Consider the following 15,316-nt stretch of genomic DNA (forward strand, 5'->3'; position numbering starts at 1 on the left):
GCTCCGAGAATCTGCCCGAGTTTCTAACTCTGGAGGAGCATCTCAAATGCCCACGATAGCTTGCTTTGGGGTTTCTTTTTCTTTCTGTACTTCCCCCCTCTTCCTTTCCATTTTTTTTTAAATTTTAAAGTGCTTTAAAGCAGATGTGTCATTTATATCAAAGCATTTCTTTAAAGTCCTGTTGTCCCAGACAAATGCAGATGCCTGGTATGTAGGGACATCATAATCTTTCATATATCAGCAGAGAGAGACAGACAGACAGAGAGAGACAGAGAGACAGAGGCAGAGAGACAGGAGAATGGGGGGGAATTGTTCCCAGGTCTTCAGTGGTAGCAGCAGGTGGGGTGGGGTCCCCAGGGCCTCGATGGGCCCCCCACCCCAGCCTTTGAACCTCCTATCCGGCAAGCCCTGGCTTCAGGAAGACCAGGCCTCTATGGCTCCAAAAGGGAAAACCTGAGCCACGTTCCCCTTCAGGCCCTGGGGGTGGCTCTGAGGCCACCGTCCTCCTGCCCCGCCCCCACCCCCCTCCTCCCTCTCACCCCTGGCCCCGCTGGGCCTCGCTGCAGCCACAAACGACACCCTGGGCAGCTAGGCCTGGCCCGCCGCCCTCCTCCCTGGAGCAGAGCCACTCTGTGTCCCGGATGCCACCACCGGCATGCTGTGACGCCCGCCTTCCTGACCCCACGCCCCCTGGCACTGGCCCCTCACCTGCTCTGCAGCAGGGATGACTGAAGCCCGCAGGGTCAGGGAACAAAGGATTCCCAGAGGTCAAAGCGTAGGCCGCTGGGGAGGGGTTCTCAATGTGGGTTCCTCAGGGGGTGACTTGTCCTCCTTGCTTAAATGTTGGACCCACAGGGCTCCCTGGGGCTACCGTTTCCCGTGGGACCTGCTCTTTCTAGAAACACTAATGAAAAACCTTGATGGTGTCCTGTCCCCTGGACTACCTGGCAGAGGTGGCAGTGGAGGGTGAGCAGCGTGCTTTCATGTGCGTGTGTGTATGGTGTGTGTGTGTGTATGGTGTGTGTGTATATGTGTATGTGTGTGTCTGTGTGTGTATGGTGTGTGTGTGTGAATGTGTGTGTCTGTGTGTGCCTGTGTGTATGGTGTGTGTGTGTGCCTGTGTGTGTGTGTGTATGTGTGTCTGTGTGTATGTGTGTGTGTGTGTGAATGTGTGTGTGTGTGGTGTGTATGTGTGTATGTGTGTATGTGTGTGTGTATGTGTGTGTGTATGGTGTGTGTGTGTGTGCGTGTATGTGTGTGCGTGTGTATGGTGTGTGTGTGTGTATGGTGTGTGTGTGTATGGTGTGTGTGTGTATGGTGTATGTGTGTGTATGGTGTGTGTGTGTATGGTGTGTGTGTCTGTGTGTATGTGTGTGTGTATGGTGTGTGTGTGTATGTGTGTGTGTATGGTGTGTGTGTGTGTGTATGGTGTGTGTGTGTATGGTGTGTGTGTGTGTGTATGGTGTGTGTGTGAATGTGTGTGTGTGTCTGTGTGTATGGTGTGTGCGTGTGTGTGTGCGTGTGTGTGTATGGTGTGTATGTGTGTATGGTGTGTGTGTGTGAATGTGTGTGTGTGTATGGTGTCTGTGTGTCTGTGTGTGTGTGTATGGTGTGTGTGTGAATGTGTGTATGTGTGTGTGTATGGTGTGTGTGTGTATGGTGTGTGTGTGTGTCTGTGTGTGTGTGTGTATGGTGTGTGTGTGTGTCTGTGTGTATGGTGTGTGTGCGTGTGTGTGTGTGCCTGTGTATGTGTGTGTATGGTGTGTGTGTGTGAATGTGTGTGTGTGTATGGTGTCTGTGTGTCTGTGTGTGTGTGTATGGTGTGTATGTGTGTATGTGTGTGTGTATGGTGTGTGTGTGTGTATGGTGTGTGTGTGCGTGTGTGTGTGCATGTGTGTGTGTATGGTGTGTATGTGTGTCTGTGTGTATGTGCGTGTGTATGGTGTGTGTGTGTATGGTGTCTGTGTGTCTGTGTGTGTATGTTGTGTGTGTGTGAATGTGTGTATGTGTGTGTGTATGGTGTGTGTGTATGGTGTGTGTGTGTGTCTGTGTGTGTGTGTATGGTGTGTGTGTGTGTCTGTGTCTGTGTGTGTATGGTGTGTGTGTGTGTATGGTGTGTGTGTGTATGGTGTGTGTGTGTGTATGGTGTGTGTGTGCGTGTGTGTGTGTGCCTGTGTATGTGTGTGTATGGTGTGTGTGTGTGAATGTGTGTATGGTGTCTGTGTGTCTGTGTGTGTGTATGGTGTGTATGTGTGTGTGTGTGTATGTGTGTGTGTATGGTGTGTGTATGGTGTGTGTGTGTATGGTGTATGTATGTGTGTGTGTGTGTGTATGGTGTGTGTGTGAATGTGTGTGTGTGTGTCTGTGTGTGTGTGTATGGTGTGTGCGTGTGTGTGTGCGTGTGTATGTATGGTGTGTATATGTGTCTGTGTGTATGGTGTGTGTGTGTGAATGTGTGTGTGTATGGTGTCTGTGTCTGTGTGTGTGTGTATGGTGTGTGTGTGTGAATGTGTGTATGTGTGTATGGTGTGTGTGTGTATGGGGTGTGTGTGTGTATGGTGTGTGTGTGTGTCTGTGTCTGTGTGTGTATGGTGTGTGTGTGTATGGTGTTTGTGTGTGTATGGTGTGTGTGTGTGTATGGTGTGTGTGTGTGTCTGTGTGTATGGTGTGTGTGTGTATGTGTGTGTATGGTGTGTGTGTGTGTATGTGTGTGTATGGTGTGTGTGTGTCTGTGTGTGTGTGTATGGTGTGTGTGTGTCTGTGTGTGTGTGTATGGTGTGTGTATGGTGTGTGTATGTGTGTGTCTGTGTGTGTGTCTGTGTGTGTGTGTATGGTGTGTGTGTGTATGGTGTGTGTGTATGGTGTGTGTGTATGGTGTGTGTATGGTGTGTGTGTGTGTGTGTGTGTATGGTGTGTGTGTGTGTGAGCACACAGCAGCACAGGAGGGGTACTTACCGTGGGCGCCGGCTTCCCTCCCGACACGATGCAGACCAGTGTGAAGTTCTGGGCTTGGTAGCGGCTGAACGGGGCAGGTGAGTCAGCGGCCACCACTTCGATGGAGGTGGGGGGAGCTGCGGAGAGAAGCGTGGAGACGGGGCTCGGCCACGGCGCTCGGCCACGGCGCTGGTGAGGACTCATGGACGGGGCTGGGGCGCCGTGGCCCTGGACCACCACAAGTATAAGGCCCCGCGGGAAATACAGACCAGGGTCCTGCCTGCCCTCCTGGGACTTGTAGTCTAGGGAGAAGGCAGCTATGGGAATCAAGGAGTCACATGGACACAAAGGCATCATGGTATGGAGAGAAGACCGGAAGCCATGAGGGTGCTGTGACTGAGGAAATAACAGTGGACCAGAGACTGCAATGCAGATAGAAGGAAAAGCAACCTGTGCAAAGGCCCTGTGGTAGGCTGCTGTGTGTGTGTGTGTAAGGATGTTGGTCAGGATAAGGAGTAAGTGGTGGCCAGGTGGCTGGGGAAATGGGCAGGGCACACACCACGCCTATGGGGTGATGGCTGGAGCCTGTGCCAACCACTGGAGCCACTTGTGACATTTTCAGAAATGTTATGAGCCATCTGTGGCACCGATGCCCACTTGAAACATGCCACAGTGGGGGCTTCACACACACACACACACACACACACACACACACAACCAGCAACTGCTACAAGTCAGGGTCATCCTGCACCCCAACCTCCAGAGCGCAAGCCCGCTGACCACCTCACCAGCAGCGAAAGCATTTTCCTTCTCTCTCTGGAAAGCGGTAGGGAGCCAGGGAAAGTTTTAAGTGAGAGCAGAGATGCGCCAGGAAAACACAGCGGGAACCTCACTTTCATCAGGAAGAGACAGCGGCAGCTTCGGCTTGGACTCGGGAGGGGGCGGAGGGCGGGAGCAGCAGGTGGCTCTGAGACCCCCCCCACAGCCCCTCACACACATACCATTTTCTTTCTTTTCTTCTTTTGTCAGTCATGGGTCTTGAACTCGGGGCCTGGGCACTGTTCCTGAGCTCTTTTGCTTCAGGCTAGCACTCTAACTTTGAGCCACAGCACTTCTGGTTTTCTGAGTGGTCCATGGGAGGTAAGAGTCTCACGGACTTTCCTGCCCAGTCTGGCTTTGAACCACGGTCCTCAGATCTCAGCCTCCTCACCGAGCACCTTTTCTTTCTTGAAGTTGGTTTATTGTGTCTCGTGTTCCCGCCTTTCCCCAGTGTACCTCCTTTCTCTCCCTACCCACTGTCAAAACCTGGGCGCTGTGGCACCGTGCATATCGGAAAAGGCTGGATCCAGGTTCCAGATAAGCCATTAGCCTTCCCTCCAGCTCCATGGTCTCGAGCTCACCATCCAAACTGCCAGCCTCCGCTCTCTGCTGTGCAGAGAAGGCTGCGGGGTGATGGGCAGGGCTGGACCCCAGGTAGGGACTCCCTATGTTAGGATTTCCCGTCCTTCCTCCAGGCTTCCCTCGACGCAGCCTCTTAGAAGTCAGGGTGGGGAAAGTTGGCCCTTCTTGCCAGCCTGGCTTTGGGCTGTATGTAGCTGGGTAGGAGAGCAAGGCCTCCTCTTGCTTCAGGAGCTTTTCTCCCCAGCTATGTTTAATTAAACCCGACACACATTTCCTGACACCTACTAGGTGCCAGGCACAGCGCCAGGAGCTAGCTAGCTGCGGTGGCCAGCGATGAAGCAGATATGGCGTTGAAAGGCCACGGGCTGAGTGGGGTGTGGCAGCCACCCCGGCCGCTGGGTTTGAAAGCCGAGGAAAGGGAAGCCAGGTACGAGGCGGTCTTTTTGGTTCGTTCAGCCGCTGCCACGTGTTGTCAGCAAGGGACACGGAATGAACAGAGGTAACGGGAGACACAGTAGATGGAGGGGTGTAATTAAAGGTGAACGTGCACACGCGTGGAACAGATGGTAAGCGGGTTAGGGATTCCGAGAAAGGGGAAAAAATATAATTGAACACTTCCATGACTCAGAAAGTTACAGACTCTGCAGTTTTGTTTTTGTCTGTCGTGGGGCTTGAACTCTGGGCCTGGGTGCTGTCCCTCAGCTCTTCAGCTCATGGCGAGCGCTCTACCACTTGAGCCACAGTGCCACTTCCGGTTTTCTGGTGGTTCATTGGAGATAAGAGTCTTGCAGACTTCCCTGCCTGGGCTGGCTTTGTACTGCAATCCTTGGATCTCAGCCTCCTGAGATCCTGGGATTACAGGTGAGAGCCGCCGGTGCCCGGCGACTCTGCAGTTTTAACTTTGTCCGTATGAGCCTTGGTGCTGGTTCTGGGCTAGGGCTTGAACACTGGGCCTGGATGCTGTCTCTGAACTTGTTTTTGCTCAAGTCTGGCACTCTACCACTTTGAGTCACATGTAGCTCTACTTCTGGCAATTTGGTGATTAACTAGAGATCAGAGTCTCAGACTTTTTCTTCCTGGGCTGGCTTCGAACAGCCTTCTGAGTAGCTAGGATTACAGGCATGAGACTCTTGCACCTGGCTCCATTCACAGTTCTTCGTTTTGATTACATGGTGATAGTATTTCAGATATGTTGGGTTTAATATATCCTTAGTATAAATGTTACCTTTCGATTTTACTTTTGTTGTTCATGTGCTTATTGAAGAAGAAAACTTGGACGTTTATAGATGAGCCCTGCATTGTGCTTCTATTGGTCGGGTGCCGGCCAAAATTCCCATTGTATAGGGAAGGCAAACTGAGGTCAGAGAGTGGCCCGGGACTGCTGGCACTCTCATTTCCCAATCCTGGCCAGGATCCTAGGCCTAGTGTGGTGCCCTCCCTCCAGCAAACACACACTCACTTATACACACACACAGCATGAATGCACATACACATGCACAAGTCATGAGTATGCATGCACATTGCAGGGGTATGCACAAGCACACAGGGACACACACACACACTCACTCACTCACACACAGGACTAGGGCTGTGTCCTGCCCCCGTTGTACTCAGAGCAGGCATCAGCAGTGTGTACTTTCAATCCAGCTCACAACGCCGCCGTGGCGGGCCGGGAGCTCGCGGGCAGCCCACAGCAGGGCCGCAGCCGGGGCCTGTGCTCGCTCTCTGCCCCTCAGCAAACCCCCAGGCGCTGTGTCCTGGGAAAGAGGCGCTTCCCTGCCACTCAATGGACGGCTCTGAGGCAGCCGGGAGGCTGGGGACACCAGCAGGGCCTGGCCACCAAGGATGCTCCTCCGTCACTGTCTCCTCTCCCTCTTCTCCTTTCCCTCCCTTGACTTAGTCCTCACCCCTGCCACACCGCCCCCTGCCAGCCATCGTCCCCTCCTCCTCCGGCTTCCCACTGTACCCACCGGAGCCTCCCTCTGCACCTCACCCCTTCTCCCCCTCATTCCACCTCACCTCCTGCCCTGTCACCTCCGTCGCCTCCCCCTTTCTGACCTCCACCTCTGCCTCTGTTCCCGATCCTCTCTCCATTTCTGCCTTCACCTCACTCCCAACTCCAGCCCTGTTCTGCTCTTGCTGCCACCCTCTCCCGTGACAGTCTCGGATCATAGTAAAAACAAGCATCCTTTAGGTGCCCTGGCCCTGGGCTGGTCCCCGAGCTCGGGCACAGCCAAGGACAAGGACAAAGACCAGTGTAATAGGAGCAGGGCTGGGCAAAGCTCCGGGCCGTGCTGAGCTAGATTCACAGCAGCTGAAGATGGTAAGGAGCTGCAGCAAAGGGAGCCTGTGCCCCCTTTTCTTTAAGTCCACCTTGAATCACCCTCCATCCCATAGACATTCCCCCCCAACTCTCCCCCTACCCCCTGCAAGCCAGCTGGCTTTCCAGTATCTCACTTCTGCCTTGAGAGAATTGCTACTAGAAGTTTCCTTGACTGATTCTGTCCAGCATCAGAGCTAACCTCCATTCCCCTCGCCCTCCCCCCCCCCCCCCCCGTTCTGCAGGCACTGGGAATCAACGTTATTTCCAACTCCACAGTTAACAGGGACCTGGCGCCGTAATGGTCTGGTGATCGGTTTTATGAAATTAACCCTGAAATATCGCCCGTCTTTATCTGGCGAGCAGAACTTTGTTTTCCATCACTACATCAGTCACTTTGGAGATAATGTGACAGCTCTTCCTCGCTCTGTAAATCATCCAGTGACCTTTGTGAGGTAGACACTGGGACGCATCTGAGGGAAGAGAACCCCCCCCCCCCCCCCCCCCCCGCCACGGGCTGCCTGCGTCCGCTCAGTGCTGCCTTCCGGGCTCTGCCCCTCCTCCCATCCCAACAAGCCCATTGCAGGCCTCCAGGGCAGGTGTAGACCCAGGCCCTGCTTCCAACACCCCATAATCCTTCAGGAGGCCCCTCCTGGGGCAGTGGGCATGCTGGGGGCGGGGCTCCGTCTCCAGGGAGGACCCCTACCCCTGACTCCCAGGGTTCCACTCTACCAGGGTGCTGGGGCCCCGGGCCTGGCCCCCACCTCGCACCCTTTATCGTGGGAGGTCAGCAGCGGTGTGTGGGGGAGGGGCAGGGAGAGGGACGGACAAGTTCAAAATTATATTATTTGCAAAAAGAAAAGAGGAAAAACATCCATGCTTCCTCTCGGTACTGCCGCCCTTATTGACTGCCGCGCTTTTCAATCAGCGCCCAGTCATTACCCTATTTCAAAACGCACAGATCTACCCTCTTAATCTAAGTGCGGGAATACAGAACGCGCTCCCGGCTCTCCCGTCCTCCTCTCTCCCTCCCTTCCTCTCTCCCTCCCTTCCTCCCTCCCTTCTCCCTTTGGTTTCAAGTCTCCATTTCTTTCCCATCTTCTTTACTCTCTCTCTCCCGCCCCCCCTCCACCCCCACACGGAGCACTTGTCCAGGAAGCCTTCACCCGGTGCAGCCACACAGCTGCCCCTCGCCTGGCTGGAGGCAAGCGAGCGCAGGGACAAGGTGGTCTCATCCTTTGCTGGCTGCATGGGCCGCCTCCTCCCAGCAGCCTTCCAGTACTGCCTTAGGGCCCGACCTCCCCCTGTTCCTCCACCCTACTTCGTGCTCACTGGGGACTGGAGCATGGTCTGTCTGTCCTTCCTTCCTTCCTTCCTTCCTTCCTTCCTTCCTTCCTTCCTTCCTTCCTTCCTTCCTTTTTGTCATGGGGCTTGAACTCTGGGCCTGGGCGCTGTCCCTCAGCTCTTCAGCTCAAGGTGAGCACTCTACCACTTGAGCCATAGCACCACTTCCAGTCTTCTGGTGGTTTACTGGAGATAAGAGTCTCATGGACTTTCCTGCCTGGGCTGGCTTTGAACTGCGATCCTCGGATCTCTGCCTCCGGAGTAGCTAGGATTACAGGCGTGAGCCACCAGCACCCGGCCATTGTCTTCTTCTTTTTTTTTTTGGGGGGGTCCGGTTGTGGGACCTGAACTCTGGGCCTGGGTGCTGTCCCTCAGCTCTTCAGCTCAAGGCTAGCGCTCTACCACTTGAGCTACAGTGCCACTTCTGGCTTTTTGCTTATGTGGTGCTGAGGAATCGAACCCAGGGCCTCATGCATGCAAGGCAAGCACTCTACCACTGGGCCACCTTCCCAGCCCCAGGGCCATTGTCTTCTTTAACTCAGTCGCAGTTCAGGTGAGACCTGTACCACGAAGTAGTCTGAGTTTCGCTGGCGCACAGGTGAGCACACATCCAGCTGCGGAAATAGACCCCAAGACCCCACAGTGCGTGCCCACCCCCCCAGCCAGCGCTCTCCGGCAACCAGCCACCTGCCACCCTGCCTCAAACACACTGAGCCTGACCTAATCCTTCTTGACTCTTCCCTGCCTTTCTCCTCTTCCCTGCCTTTCTCCTCTTCCTTCCCTTCCCTTCACCCTGTCCCTTTATTTCCCTTCCCTTCCTTCTTTCCACCCCTCTGTCCCTCCCTCTGTGTTTCCTTCCCTGAACATCTTAAGCTCTCTCCAGTCCCAGGGCCTTTGTATCTGCTCCTGTCTCTCTGAAAGCCCTCCCTCTGCTCACCATTTCTGCAGGGCTGCACATTGCTCCTTGTGGCAGTATGAGCCCCCCCCCCCACTCTCTGTTCATACCCCTGGTCTATCTCCTGCACCGTGCCGAATGTGCAGGGTTCCATTGGTTTACACACTGGTTTACTGGCTTGTCTTTCTCTCTGACATCCCCTCCCCTGACCAAACGCATCCTCCCTCTGGCTGGAGGCAGGGTGCTTGGGAGGTTGGTCCCCATGTGGGCCTCAGCTCTTCCGGCCAGCAGTTGTGGTTGGTATGGCAATGGATGGCATGTGTCAAGGCCCTGGGACCAGTGCCTGTTCTGTAGGGATGGGAATCTGTGTCTGGGATGCGGATTTGCTCTGAGGTGAGCAAGGCTGGCCATGTGGAGATACAGGCCCCCATGTCACACCCAGGTGATTTCACCAGGGCCACCTGTGTGGCTGGTTGTTGGGAGAGAAGCTTCTAGAAGCCAGTGGAAACCGAGGAGGCTCTGGCAAATGGGGAGAGGACGAGTTTCAGATGGTGGCTGGTGACCACAGCCCCCCACCTCGGGGCCACGTTTCCAGGCTGCCACACAGCTTGGCCCCGGCCTCCTACGCCCCATCATGGACACTTGGTTCCTTCTGGTGGAGCTGGGTCCCTCCAAGCACAGAGTCTCAGCCACAATCACGACCCCTTTGGCTTTCATTACTTTTTAGATAGGGTTTCCATTTTGGCCTAGGCTGGCCTCAGACCACAATCCCCCCCCACCCCACCCACCCCATCTCCGCCTCCCTCCCCCCCTCCCGCCCCCGTGTGTGGCCTGTGGTCTCCCTCGTAGCTGGGGCACCAAGCCCCGCCTCCGAGATGGGCTCTCGTGAACTTTCTTGCCTGGGCTGGCCTGGATCTGATCTCTTCCTCCCCACGCAGCGGGGATTCCAGGCATGAGTCACTCTGCTGGCACATACAGCGTCTTTTAGAAAGAGCTTCATTCTCCAGGTTGGGGATTTCAGAGACTCGGGGCCTGGGCCCCTCCCGACCCCTCCCTGTTGTACCTGCACACAGTCACTCCACAGGGAGGTGCTTTTCCCGGTCACCCCTGTCCTCAGCCCACCGGATTCCCAGGACAGCCCAGCCGCGGGGGGCTGTGCATGGCTAAAGCACGGGGTCGAGCCCTGTGGAAGGTGGGCAGAGCGGACCCCCCTCCCTGCAGGGACAGGCCATGCCATGGCCTTGCCAGGCTCAGGGACCAGCTGGCCAGTCATTCCCAGGCTTTGTTACTCAGCAGCTGGTGATCGTGCTGTGCCTCAGTTTCTGTCTATAAGACAAAGACATCCCAGCCTGGACCTGACCAGGGTCTACTGGGCACGGAGGACAGCAGTTTGGTCCCTGTCCCGCTTCTGGTCGGTTGCTATCCTCCTCCCCACACCCTAGGCCACACTGCGGTCCTCCGTACTGACCACGCGGCCCTGAGCCCACGCATCAGGACACAAGAGCAGAGCCTCTGGTCCTGGAGCCTGGCAGAGTCAGCCCCATGCTGCCGCCGCCGCCGCCTCTGGGCAGCCTTCTGGGAGCCTCTCAGGAGCCTCTCAGAGGGGTAAAGGAACTCCTTTACCCCTCTGCTTCATCCCTAGCCCTCCTCCCTCACTCCTCCCTGCCCCCCCTGCTCTCCCTGCTCTTTCATCCATCACGGGGAGACTGGGCTCGACACCCCTGGGTCACCCCCAGAGGGAGCGATGCAGACCCAGGGGCCTAGAATCTCCAGGCATGAGTTACTGCCTAGCATTGTGATCTGGGCAGCCTGCTTCACCTCCCCCGAGCCTCAGTTTACCTTCTGCAAAATGAGAAATGATTAACTACGATAATGACCTCTCCGGCCGCCGCGGAGAAAATTAGAGGAAGAGGAGCTTAAGGTGCTTGGTTCATTGTAAGTGCTCCGTGAATGTGACAGCTCTGCCTTCTGAACCTCAGCCTCCCCCGTCCTGCCCCCCTTACATCCTCTGCCCCGGGTGCTGTGCTGCTAGCAGCCACATATCACGGGTAATTAAGGGGCCATCCCAGAGCGCGGAGTTTACCTTCTATTCTGCAGGAGCCACTAAATCCTGCTCCCCACGGTGGAGAGCATAAAGCATGGAGCTGACCTAACACTTGTCACGGTTTAACGATGGGCCCGCAGGCCTCCTCTGCTCTGCTCTGCTCCATTCTGCAGGGGCTCAGGAGGCAGGAGCGCATGCAACTCAGGCAGCAAAGGGGACCCCAGGATCAGGGAAGATGTGCTGCAGACACCTCTTGGACAGTTCCCAGGGGCGGGTGAGAGGGTTTCTGCATGGCCGGGAAGGCACAATGGGCCGGTGGTGAGTAGGCTCTGGAGCCAGCTCATCTGGGTAGGAAAACAAATTCTGCCACTCACGAGCTGTGTGACCTTAGGCAAGCTATTTAATCTCTCTGGGCCTCAGTTTCCTCATCTGTTAACCAGGAATAATAATTATTATTATTATTCTCACTTATGAATGGGAATGAGGGACATGCTACCTTCGAAGGGTATGAGGGGCAAATGTAAAGCACTACTTCAAGTGTTTAGAGCAATGTCTGCTCCTTGGGCCATGAAATTCCCCCCTGGTTGTCTTATATGACCATGAAATCAGCCGAGTGCTGGTGGCTCACACCTGGAATCCTAGCTACTCAGGAGGCTGAGATCTGAGGATCATGCTTTGAAGTCTGCATGGGTAGGAAAGTCCATGAAAGTCTTAACTACAATTAACTAGCACAAAGAAACAAAAAAAGATGCAAACCCCAACTGGAAGGGGTGCCATGAGCCGAGGGGCAGGATGAACATTAGCCTTGAGGGAAAACCTCAGGGACAGCGCTCAGGCCTGGACTTTGAACCAGTAGGGAGAAGGCAACTCCCCAGCCCCTCCCCTCTGCAGGCTGAGACGGGAGCCAGGGGCTGGGGCGGAGACGAGCGGAGTGGGGGTCAGTGTGTGGTCCCTGAGACGCTGACCCGGAAGAGATTTGTCCTCGTGACCCCTCCCGACGTGCTCTCTGAGGCCTGACCTCCATCTCCAGCCTAGGGGCCTCAAGTCCCCACAGAGGCCAAGTAGAAATCAGACGATCCAAGTCCAAGCTTTCCCCTTCACGAGCAGACTCAGTTTCCTCATCTGTAAAACGGGGCTCCCATCCTCGCCTGCTGACTTCCGGGCTGCTGGGAGCACCGGCCGGGGGTGCGGCTGGACGTTCTGTGTGGAGAACCCTGGTGTCTGGCGTGTCCTCCAGGCCCTCGGGCGGCCCTCTGCCTCGCACTCGGAGCTGCTGCCCTCTGCCTTCCAGCCTTGCCTCACGCAGTAGGGAAATCAGGGGCATTGGCCCCCAGGAGACCTGAGCTCCGTCTCAGCCCACTCACTGCTGGGTGACGCTGCGCGAGTCCTTGGCCTCTCTGAGCAGCCCATGTGTGCTTGACATGGCCGGACCTGCCCTGGATTTGTGTGAAGAAAGCAGGAGGGACGGCCGAAGGTGCAGACTTGCCGGTGGCCAAGGGCGCTCTGCCTTTGAGGGGCTGTGTTCCCAGCAGGAAGGGGAGAGAGGATTCTAGAAGCAGTCCAGGAGGCAGGCAGCAGGTTTGGACCTCTGGGGCTGAAGCTTGGAAGTGGCCGTCCTTGCTAGGTGACCTGGTTAGCTTCAAATGCTCCTGGGAGTCCCAAACCCATCTGTCTGGGCTCTGGCCTGGCTCTCAGCTGGCGCCCTGAGCAGCTGGGAGGCCCATGGGCAGGCGGGCAGGCCTGGGGTTCCTTCTGGGCCTGCGGCTGCTCTGAATGCCAGGGGCCGCCCCCAAGCAGGGGCACAACCACCTTGGAGGACCCTGGCCTCTCCCACGCCAGTCCTGGGGGCTGGAGGCTGACTCAGGCCCCTGCTGCCCATTCTCCTGCCCCTCAGAAGCTGTGGCTGGCTGGAAATAGCCAGGGAGGCCCTGCGGACCTGGCCGGCAGCCACAGGGGTAAGTGAGGCCACATGGCGGCCGCGGCGCCCTCTCAGAAGAGCGTCTCCGTCCAGCCCTGGGTCATGCATGTCTGTCCCTTCTGTTCAGTGGCTCCCATGCTCTGAGTGTCCTCCCTGTCCAGCTGTGGCGCCAAGTGCCCGGGACTCCTGTGGTCTCTTCTGTCCACTCTGCCCCTGTCACAATGCAGGTGCCCAGGCTGCAACCTGCCATCTTGTCTTCTATGAGGAGGCAGGTTCACAGCTGGGGAAACTGAGGCGGGGAGAGGAAAAGTCACAGGAAGCCCGGAGGAGGCTGGGTGGGATTTAACTTCAGCCAGCCCTGGAGGGGGCTCGGAGGTGTCACAGCGGTGGCTGCTGTTCCCACCCCTGCCAGACAGGGGAGGGGCCCAGGTGTGACGAATGGCCCCAGCACTGGCTCCTCCTCAACACGAGGCATTCGGCACAGAGTGGAAAACTACAGTGGCTGGTTTGCAGAGCAACCTGCAGACATGACAGTTGTGACAGATAAACAGGACGGAGGGGAAGGGAGCCGATGGACGAGGGGGAGAATAGACCATGATAAAATGAGAAGGTTCACAGGAGATCCAAGGTGCTGGAGAAGGCCCAAATCCAACCAACCTCAGCAAGCGCCTGAGTTCGAATGGCCCCACAGAGGGCCATGTCCCTTGGGCGCCGCTGGGAGAGAATGTGAACCCCACGATACTCAGCCAGCGGGGAGGGGAGGGGTGGGGGAGGGAGCCCCAGACACCGGGGATTAAACCTGCTTGTAATCAGACAGACACCTGATCTTGCCAGGCCGCCATTCAGGCCTCACTTGCCCAAGGCTGTGCTACAGATGAGTGTGGCTCTCACTTGGGCCCTGTGCACGTGGCGGGATGTGGGGTGAACTTCCCCCTTCAGGAGCCTCTCACCATGAGCTAGGGCCCCAGGGCTCCATATGACACAACAGGGTCGGTGCTGCTGTAACCCCCCACTCAGCAGACAGGGAAACTGAGGCCCTGGGGGATGAGAGAGCCTGTCCAGAGCCACTTTCCAGTGCAGGATGGTGGATGGACGCTCCTCTCTGCAGCTGGGCCAGCTGCGTCCTCCCTCACCCGGTTTGCATCCTGGGCCACGCTCCCCGGCTTGCTCACGGCGGCTTGGTGACAGCGCTGGTGGAACCAGCCGCAGAGGGCGGGCTGCGGCGATGGTGCGGCCCTGAGTGCCGAGCAGAACCGAGCGGGGAGGGGCACAGACGCAGCTAACCCCGGCTGCCACGCATAGTGCTCTTAGCAGAACCGGGTAGAAAGGTCCAGACACCCCACGCCCACACCCTACCCATCCCTTGATCCTCTGAGGAAGTGAAATCCTAAAGTAATGGAATTGAGGATCGCTTGGCCCCCTCCTTTCCTGGTTTCTAGGATGGAGGACCATTTGAAGATCCGTCTCCCATGGGATGGGGAGGGAAGGGGGGATGGTGCTGGGCCCACCTGGGCTTTCCCTGGGGCCTCAGACTCTGGCTTCTGGAATGGGAAGTGGAGGTTGGGGTTCCACCTCCTCTACCTCTCAGTGTCCCCTCCATCCTGGGACTCTCTGCTGCTCTGGCTTGGATGGCACCCTGTCTTCTGTCTGCTTCCCAGGGCAGCAGCCAGGGTCCCTGGAGTCTGGACCACAGCCATTGCCTGGGGCCAGTTAATGTCATTAGTCCAAGCCCAGCAGGTGGCTGCGCCACTGTGGCTCCAGGAGAGAAAGGAGCCCATCATTTCCCACTCGGCAGGCATCCTGGGGCGCAGGCCGGCTGCAGCTCTGAATCTCCTTCCAGTGACCCCAGTCAGGGTCCTCCGAGCCTCTCCAAAGCCACCGTCCATGATGAGGCCTGTCCCCCAGACCACGGTGTAAGCCGTCAGGGGGAAGGGTCTGCCGGGGTGGTGCCCACCCCCACCGCTGCCGTGCCTGGGTTCCTTGAAAGGGTTTTATACACCAGACCCGCTGGCGTCTGGCAGAGATGCAGTCCTGGGGCCTCTGCTTTGCTGGGGCTTGCAGGAGATCAGCAGGCCCTTGAGGGAGGCAGGGTCTGTTCTCATTCCCTGGGAGACACAGACACTTCTTCCCAGGACAAGAGAGGCCCTCAATACCCCCCAAATATCCAGTCTTGGATATCAGTTCCTTTTTGTAAGAGGAGCACTGAGTGGAGAGTCCAGCTCTAGAAAGCCTGGGTCTGGCAGGCCTTGGGGAAGTGGGCTTAGCCTCCAGCAGCCCATTGGACCTCCGGTGCCCCTTGTCTTCTGGGAGCTCTGGTGCTTCCCCAGGGTGATGTCTTTTAATGGGATAACTCAACGAACTGGTTATTGGTGGGGGGGGGGGGGAGGGTGGAGTGTGCTCCTGTGATCTCACAGTTCAAGGGCACAAAGGTTGGAAATGACAGAACCACAGTCGAGGTGG

The 15,316-nt window shown here is 56.7% G+C and overlaps 1 protein-coding gene across 2 annotated transcripts in view; it reads right to left on the reverse strand.

Moving 5' to 3' along the window:
• Window positions 1-15,316, reverse strand: part of Igsf21 (immunoglobin superfamily member 21) — a 183,619-nt gene that overhangs the window by 12,492 nt on the left and 155,811 nt on the right. For both annotated transcript variants that reach the window (XM_070037015.1, XM_070037014.1), the window contains exon 5: window positions 2,956-3,071. In XM_070037015.1, the coding sequence (XP_069893116.1) occupies window positions 2,956-3,071 (116 nt within the window). The remainder of the gene's footprint in view (window positions 1-2,955; window positions 3,072-15,316) is intronic.

This window comes from Dipodomys merriami, unplaced genomic scaffold (assembly GCF_024711535.1).
Source record: "Dipodomys merriami isolate MVZ:Mamm:240054 unplaced genomic scaffold, mDipMer1.0.p SCAF_28, whole genome shotgun sequence".
NCBI lineage: Eukaryota > Metazoa > Chordata > Mammalia > Rodentia > Heteromyidae > Dipodomys > Dipodomys merriami.